The sequence below is a fragment of the Simochromis diagramma genome, unplaced genomic scaffold (genome assembly GCF_900408965.1).
Source record: "Simochromis diagramma unplaced genomic scaffold, fSimDia1.1 OVJJ01000672.1, whole genome shotgun sequence".
NCBI lineage: Eukaryota > Metazoa > Chordata > Actinopteri > Cichliformes > Cichlidae > Simochromis > Simochromis diagramma.
Window position 1 is genome coordinate 296560 of NW_024387215.1, and position 9202 is coordinate 305761.

Here is a 9202-nt window from a genome sequence, read left to right on the forward strand (position 1 = left end):
GTAAATGTCCTGGAGGGAGGGGAGAGAGACACCAATGATCCTCTCTGCAGCTCTCACTATGCGTTGGAGGGTTCTATGACAGGACGCATTGCAGGCTCCAAACCACACAGTGATGCAGCTCGACAGGATGCTCTCGATGGTGCCTCTGTAGAAAGTGTACATGATGGGGGCTGGTGCTCCTGCTCTTCTTAGTTTGCGGAGAAAGAAGAGACGCTGCTGTGATTTCTTGGCCAGTGCTGTGGTGTTGTACGTCCAGGAGAGATCCTCTGTGATGTGCACACCCAAGAACTTGGTGCTGCTCACTCTCTCCACAGATGCTCCGTCAATGGTCAGAGGAGCATGTTGGGTGTGCATTCTCCTGAAGTCCACAACAATCTCCTTTGTCTTCTCCACATTCAGAGAGAGATTGTTGTCAGCACACCACGTGGCCAGGCGTCTCACCTCACTTCTGTAGTCGGTCTCATCCCTGTTGCTAATGAGACCCACCACCGTTGTGTCGTCCGCAAACTTGATGAAGAGGTTGGAGCTGTATGATGGAGTACAGTCATGGGTCAGCAGAGTGAAGAGGAGGGGGCTCAGCACACATCCCTGCGGGGCCCCCGTGTTTAAAATGATGGTGCTGGATGTGTTACTGCCGACCCGTACTGTTTGAGGTCTTCCGGTGAGGAAATCCAACAGCCAGTTGCACAGTGAGGTGTTGAGCCCCAGCTGGACCAGTTTTTGAGTGAGCTGTTGGGGGATTATAGTGTTGAATGCTGAACTGAAATCTATGAACAGCATTCGAACATATGAGTCTTTTTTGTCCAGGTGTGTGAGTGCTGAGTGGAGTGCAGTGGAGATGGCATCATCGGTTGAGCGGTTGGGCCGATACGCAAACTGGAAGGGATCCAGGGAGGGGGGCAGGACAGTCTTGATGTGTTGCATGACTAGTCGTTCGAAGCACTTCATCAGGATGGGAGTAAGTGCAACAGGACGGTAGTCATTAAAGCAGGAGGGAGATGACTTTTTTGGAACCGGAATGATTGTGGTGGCTTTAAAACATGTGGGGACGACAGCCTGGATGAGTGATATGTTGAAGATGTCTGTGAAGACATCAGTGAGTTCCACTGCACAGTCTCTCAGTACACGACCAGGAATGTTGTCAGGACCCGGAGCTTTTCGTGCATTGATCCTGCTGAGGGATCTCCTCACGCTGTCCGGGGACAGAGTCATCACCTGGTCACCAGGAGGGGGTGGGGTCTTCTGTGCAGTGGTGTTGTTTTGGACTTCAAAGCGAGCAAAGAAAGTGTTCAGCTCGTTCAGCAGGGGGATAGTGCTATCACAGGTCTGTGGTGGGGGCTTGTAATCTGTGATGGTCTGAATGCCCCGCCACAGGCTCCGTGAGTCTCTGCTGTCTTTGAAGTGATGCGATATTTTCCTGGAGTACTGTCTCTTAGCCTCTCTGATGCCACGGGAAAGGTTGGCCCTAGCTGTCCTCAGGCTTGCCTCGTCTCCATCTCTGAAGGCAGCATTCCGAGCTTTCAGCAGCCTGTAGACCTCTCCTGTCATCCATGGTTTTTGATTGGCCCGGACAGTTATGGTTTTCGTGACTGTTACATCCTCAATACACTTGTTGATGTAGGCAGTAACAGTCTCTGCGTACTCCTGGAGGTCAGTGGTGTTGTTATAGGTGGCAGCCTGCTTAAACATGTTCCAGTCTGTGGTGTTGAAGCAGTCCTGTAAAGCCTCTGAAGACCCTTCTGGCCACACTTTTATCTGCTTACGAACCGGTTTGGTGACTTTAACGAGCGGTCTGTAGGCAGGCATTAGCATGACAGTGATATGGTCTGAGGCGCCGAGGTGGGGGAGGGGAAAAGCTTTGTAAGCTCCTCTCTGGGTGGTGTAAACAAAGTCCAGTGTGTTATTTCCCCTTGTTGGAAAGTCAATGTGTTGTTGTATTTTTGGAAACACGCACTTTAAGTCTGCATGATTGAAATCCCCAGCCAGGATGAGAAAAGCATCAGGATGGGCTGTCTGCTGCTCACTGATGTGCTGGTACAGTTCATTCAGTGCCTCATTCCTGTTGTTGACATTGGAGGAGGGAGGGATGTACACAGCGCACAGTAGTATGGCTGTATATTCCCTCGGTAGATAGAATGGCCGGCACTTAATAACCATTAACTCCAGCACTGGTGAGGAGTGTTTGCAGACCGCAACAGCATCGCGACACCAGGCATCATTGATGTAAACACAAAGTCCTCCCCCGCGGGTCTTACCTCCCGCGACGATGACTCTGTCAGCACGGTAGCATGTTAGCTGATCGAGCTGAATGGCGCGGTCCGGGACACTGTCGCTGAGCCATGTTTCCGTGAACACAAAAGCACAGCAGTCCTTTACATTCCTTTGAGATGAACGTAGCAGTCGGATGTCGTCCAGTTTATTTTCTAGCGAGCGTACGTTGGCCAGAACGATAGAGGGGATGGCGGGTTTGTGTGGGCTAGCCGCTAGCCTAGCTCGGATGCCACCGCGCTTACCCCTCTTCTGCTTCCTCTCACACCGCTTGAGGCGCATCCATTGTGGGCGAAGTGCGGGAGTGGGGGTCGGTGATTTAGTAGGCCTTCGGAGCAGACCCAGATCTTTCAGCTTCTCGGTGTCCACAGAGTTTAACTTAAAAAGTTTGTTTCTGCCGATGTCGAGAAGAAGTGTTCGGGCATATCCTCGCTTGCACACAGATAGACGCGACAAAGTCTTGCAAAAACACTGCAACTTACAGGACGAAAAACACGAAAAAGTAGTTTGTTTGGGAGAGAGAGAAGCCGCTGCGTGTGCACGCGCCGCCATCTTGGATCAAGATAGCTAAAATCCAGGTAGACGAGAGGGTTCTGGTCTCTCACCGATCACTGGCTTCAAGAGCGGAGGGGGAGTTGGACAGCTGTCGAGGTGGTGGGGGGGCATAACCCCTCAAACAGCTGTGTTACACAGATCAGGTTAAACCTGGCCTTCCCTGATCTCTCACTGGTCAAAGTGAGAACCTGCCTCATTGAAATTGGTTTATTATTCATACGTTTTCTAATTGGTAAAGGGTAGGACCACCTCTATTTTTTGGTGTAATGATGGCTTGGGGAGGAGTCTCATCCTAGGGTTCAAACAAACGGTCAAACTGTCTTACCAGTCCAGACTGGTTGATGTGTGAAAATGCACCTGATACTATCGGAAAGTCTTGCTCTCACACCACCTCAAGTGATGTGCACTTTGTGATGTTCCCTTTTCAGATTAAACAAATGGAAATAAAATGAATTAAAGTCTTCCAGCGGTCCATGCTGCCTTCAGCCCCCCTCATCTTCACTGCCTTCTGGTGTCACAAAGGCTTTGTCAAAAAAAAAATCAGTTTAATTAATTACACAGCCCCCCAGGCCAGTGTGTAATTATGTTACACACCGGCCTAGGGGGCTGGAGTGCAACACAAGAAAAATAATAAAAAGAAGTAAATCACACAGCCACAGCTTTACAATGACTAGTCGTTTTATTAACTTCACAGGTAGCGAGCGTCAGGGTGGGCATGGCCAAAACAACAAACAAAACACACTGGAAATGAATCAGAACTAACTTACCTATAGTGAATCAACCCCAAAAGAAAATACAAACCTCTAACCTGTCTCCCTACCTGAAACAGGAGAAAAAGGTTGTAAAAGAAACGGCTTCCCACCCCTACAGCTACCATATCCAGATACGACTCTCTAAACTGTTTTGCTACAGCCTAGCTCTGTCACACGCCACGAAGGGCCCCAAACGCGCAGCTCACTGGAAACAGGAAGTAGTAGGAGAGGCTGCCGGCCCAGTCAGGTCCCAATTTGTAGCTGGCCTCATTCCCTGTTCCACCAATGGTCAGCCTCCACCTGGAAACTTACATAACAGACATCACAGAGTACAAACAATGCCCCCGCATGGTGTGGCAAGTAACAGCACCACACGGCAACAATGACCTGGGTCATAAAACCCCCCCATCTAAAATCAAGCATCTTCATCCTTTAAGAGATGCTGAATCTAGGTCTCTACTAGGGATAGTGCATCGGCCACAATATTATCAGCCCCTCGGAGATGATGAATGTCAATGTTAAAATCCTGCAGCAACAAGGACCATCGCATGAGGCACTAGTTGTTATTTCGCATGCGAGAAAGGAAGACCAGGGGATTGTGGTCAGTATAAACAACAGTTGGTGCAGGGCTGGAACTGACGTACACTTCAAAATGTTGGAGGGCCAAAAGTAACGCTCAAGTCTCCTTCTCAATTGTGCTATAATTCATCTGATGCTTATTGAACTTTTTCGAGAAGTAGCACACTGGGTGATCAATTCCTCGGTCATCCTCCTGCAAAAGTACAGCACCTGCACCATAAGCAGTGGCATCCACCTCTAACTTGAACGCGCGAGTAAAATCAGGGGCACCTAACACTGGGCACTGCATAACAGGGCTTTGGCTGAGTCAAATGTTTCCTGACAGTCAGAGTTCCACAAAAAGAGGTGTGACGGACTTGTCAACGCAGTCAAGGGAGTAACCGCTGTGGCAAAATTTCTGCAGAACCCACGGTAGTAGCCACACACACCCAGAAAACGGCGAAGTTGACGGCGTGTTGTTGGTACTGGGAAATCCAAAATGGCCTGGACTTTGGCCGTGAGAGGGCATACCTGCCCCTGTCCCACCTGTTTCCCCAGATAGGTAAAAGCATTTTATAACACGTGTTAGCACGCATGCACACTCACACACAGATACTCACCACTGCTGTAAAAAAGGTTTTTCACTTAAAATCAAAACACACCATTATGAATTATTTTTCCATACAAAACATCTATACATATCTTATTATTACATATTTTATTGTATTGTTATCATTAATCACTTTTTTGATACAAAGTATGTGAGGATCTCTGTGAGATATAATGTGGCATACAGTTTGTTATTAAAAATATAAAACTATCAATCAAATTGTTTTGTCTTTATTATTTAAAAGACAACAGAAATATATATATATATATATATATATATATATATATATATATATATATATACATATATATATATATATAGGTTTTCATTTCTTGAAACTATCACAGCTCATGATACATCTGCTTCTAGAAACCTAACCAACCACAATAAAAGTCTCAAATTAATTAATTAATGAAGTACGTAGATGTCTTTTTCTATTTGTACTACTCATCATCATTGTCTGCACTGTGTCCTGTCTCATAACAATTATATTTACATGTGAGTGAATATAAGTTAGTTGTTGTAAATGTCCCACCAGTTGTTCCACAGTGAACAAGTCCCACCAGCAGCAGCAGTAGAGCCATCAACATGATGGCTAACATAGTCCGTAAGATGAGGTAAATCTGCAAGTGACTGGCTGAAAAATTGACAGAAATTGCAGAACCTTTAATGTCCACTCAAGCTGTTCTTCAAAAGTTAATCCATCCCCGTAGACTACCATGTTAAAATACACAACTAATGAACAACTAAACAAATGCATTTATATACAAAACAAACTTTTGCTCTGATTCCAGAGAGTGTTGTAATCATGAGTATATTGAAATATAAATTATAAAGTAAATCAAATACTGATTATTAAAGGAAGTATTAATGGAATTATTATTTAACATTTAAATGTAATTTAGAATAGTTGTACAATATATCTGCAAATACTTTTTTTTCTCCATATGTACTGCCACAGTACATTAACAGTAAATTGTTTTGCAGTGAAATGCTGTGTTTAATTGGACAAAGCAGTAGACTCTGAATCAACCTTTTGGGATTTACCTACCTGGATGACTGGTGGCATGCATCAATACATTTGAAATGAAAACTACTACTTTTGAAATTAAAAAAAAAAAAAGGAAAACCAAAATAAACATCAACAACAAAAAAATACTTCTTCAGTGTCTCACCCGTCACAGGCAGCCAGCTCTCTGGTGATTCTCCAACTCCTAAAATGCTGCATTTATAAAGTCCTTCATCAGATTTTGAAACTTTGTGGATGGTCATGCTTCCTGTTGAGTTGTTCCTGATGTGGACTCCATATTTATAGAAATCAGCCATGAAGTCTGAGAGAGTTAACTTGTTTCTGCATCTCAAAGTCACAGCTTCTCCCTCCATCACAAGAACAGCAGGACTCTCCAGGATCACAAAACCAGCTGTACGACAAGTGACTTAAATTTTTAAATTGTTAAACTTGTGTTTGTTTGTGACAAAATGTTACTGGCGTCATTCAAGCATACCAGTGACAGTGATGTTGATTTTGTTGCTTCTCTTCCCTTCTGCTGTCCCACACCAGTATTCTCCACTGTCACTTACATAAAGAGGATTAATTGTACATTTTGAGTCCGTTGTTTTTGCAGCTGTTTTCTCACTAGTTTTCCTGCAATACTCTACTTCCCCTCTCATATTAAATACTACATGTCCATGAAAATTTTCCTCACAGTAAAAACTAACTGACTCATATTCATAAAACTGGGATTTGTTTGGAACAATCCGAAGAGAAACTGCATCTGAGAAGAAGAAAGAGAATGGTTCAGTTTATTGTTGAATGAACAAACTGCTGGCTGTCATTCAGCAATAATAATAACAAGTCCAATCCAAATGCCATAAGAAAACATGATGTAATTTGGTGCTATGTAAATTAAACTAATTTGAACTGAATGAAACTGTCGGCTGCTCCCAACACAGAATGATAAATAAAGTTTATATAAAAAAGCAAACTTATGATATTCACCAACTTTCCAATCATGTGCACACAGCAGGATGATGACGGTCATCACTGATGAGAGAAAAAAGAATAAAACAAAACAACAAAAATTGTGTAATTTTAATACTTTTAAAACTTGTTGAGTCTTTTAGTGAAAAATTGTATTTATTGTCACATCTCTAAGGTCTCACCAAAATGTTCCTCTACATGAATCATCAGCACATTTTAACAACATTGTTAACTTTATCAAACTCTTACCCTAAACTACAGTTTAGTTTTAATGTATAATGTATAAGTACTCACACAGTCTGATGCAGAGCTCTCTGATCTCCATGATGTCTTGCTGCAGACTGAGTAATAGACTCCTTCTGTGTGGCATATTTGAAACAACTATCATTTTCACAGAAGCAGAGCTGCTGTTGTGGTAGGTCACCTGACACAAAGACAGCCTACAGCTGCTTTCAATACTGTTTGTAGCAAATTAAAGTTCACCTTTTTATTCTTGCATTACAGCACTGATGAGTTAATCATTCTTATACTTTCCTTCTTTAATCAAACAGTTCCCCCACATGTTGAGATCAAGTTTTTGCAAATCCCAATAAAGATGCCAGTTTTAAACTCAAGCTGGAAACAGCGGTAGAGAGCCCTACAAATCAAATCTGGCTTCCATGTGTTTTTCTAAGACTGAAAATAAAAGCAGAAGAAAAACAATACAATGCTTCATAGAAGAGACAGATATTTCAGTGTAAAATAAGTCAGAGGTCATGTATGTTTACAAACCAACCACAGAGCCTCTTAATAGACAAGCAGCAGTACTGCAGGTACTTTGCACATGTTCATCAGAGTTATGCTGGGTGTGATCAGTTATAAGACATGAATTTGATATTTATTTGATATTAAATACATCTAAAATGTATCTCAGAATATTGTTTTCTTTCTGCAGATGTACTGGTGACAATGAAACTGATAATGTTGCTTCTCGTCCTTTCTTCATTGTCACACTAGTGCACTCCACCATCGTCTGTAAGCATTTGTAATGGTGCAATTGTTAGTTTTGCTATATAATCCTACTTTTCCTTTGAATTTATTTAGTTTCATTGCAAACAAGCCCCTTAGCTAACATTTTACATGCTCATATGGAATAGTTGGACTTTAAAAACATGTTTTTAAGGACAGATATAGCAAAATGAACTATAGTAATATTGTATTACATCAGTATTATGACATTATACAAAATAATTACTGTTGCATTAAGGTTAATTTTTTCAATATTCACATCCTTGTAATTATGAACTTATACGGTCTGGAATTAACAGTACATTGTAATTGTAATTACATTTTCTGGATGTAATTAAAATGTAGGTCAATCCATTAGCGTTATTTTGTAATACATGAAAAAGATAATATGATCAAACTGTTCTTAAAAAAAAAATATATATATATATATATATATATATATGGTAAATGGCCTGTATTTGTATAGTGCTTTTACCAGTCCCCTAGGGACCCCAAAGCGCTTTACACATCCAGTCATCCACCCATTCACACACTGGTGGAGGCAAGCTACAGTTGTAGCCACAGCTGCCCTGGGGCAGACTGACAGAAGCGAGGCTGCCATATCGCGCCATCGGCCCCTCTGGCCAACACCAGTAGGCGGTAGGTGAAGTGTCTTGCCCAAGGACACAACGACCGAGACTGTCTGAGCCGGGGCTTGAAGCCGGCAACCTTCTGATTACAAGGCGAACTCCCAACTCTTGAGCCATGACCGCCCCAATATATATATATATATATATATATCTATATATCTATATATATATATATATATATATATATATATATATATATATATATATATATATATATATAAACCAGAATTAAAGCAAACAAACACATTTAATTTCAAACCTCAATATAAAATAAAATAATCAATATAAAATGTGTTATACTTTTTTGTAATTGACAAATGTAATTTCGAAATGGAAAAAGTACTTCCATCATCTGATGCACAGAGCTGTCACCTCCATGATGTCTTGCTGCTGGGTGTTTCCTGTGTGGCTTCTATCAGGAGATAAAGTGATGCAAAACATTTAAAAATAGTTTTCAAGGTAATTGTTATCTATTTGCATTATCCACAGTGTTTACCAGAGTTTTTTTCCCAAATCACTACCTTATCATGGTGTCCCAGAATCCCAGTGGTTATGTTGTTTGGGGCCTTTTCCCCCCTGGCAGGGTCTCCAATGGTAAACTGATCCCCTGTTAGAGACCAGGCAAGGGCAAAGGACCAGCCCTTTGCCCTTGGTGAGAGGCAGAGGGCACGGGTGGGCATTGTCCAAAAAGAAGCCTAATCTTTAAAAAAGTATAGAGCGTGTCTGTCTCCCAAAGCTGGTTCCACAGAAGAGGTGATTGAAAGCTGAAGGCTCTGCCTCCCATAGTACTGTAATTTTAAACATCCTATGAACCACAAGAAAGACAGCAGCCTGAGAGCAA

The 9202-nt window shown here is 42.3% G+C and overlaps 1 protein-coding gene across 1 annotated transcript; it reads right to left on the reverse strand.

The window, feature by feature from the left end:
* Window positions 1-5101: 5101 nt before the first annotated feature.
* Window positions 5102-7839, reverse strand: LOC120746518 (low affinity immunoglobulin gamma Fc region receptor II-like). The gene is made up of 5 exons (XM_040051947.1): window positions 7019-7839; window positions 6743-6787; window positions 6249-6518; window positions 5919-6164; window positions 5102-5380 (listed from the first exon to the last, which is right to left on the reverse strand). The coding sequence occupies exons 1-5, from the start codon at window positions 7110-7112 to the stop codon at window positions 5187-5189; spliced, it is 849 nt and encodes a 282-aa protein (XP_039907881.1). The 5' UTR covers window positions 7113-7839; the 3' UTR covers window positions 5102-5186.
* Between the last annotated feature and the right edge of the window lie 1363 nt (window positions 7840-9202).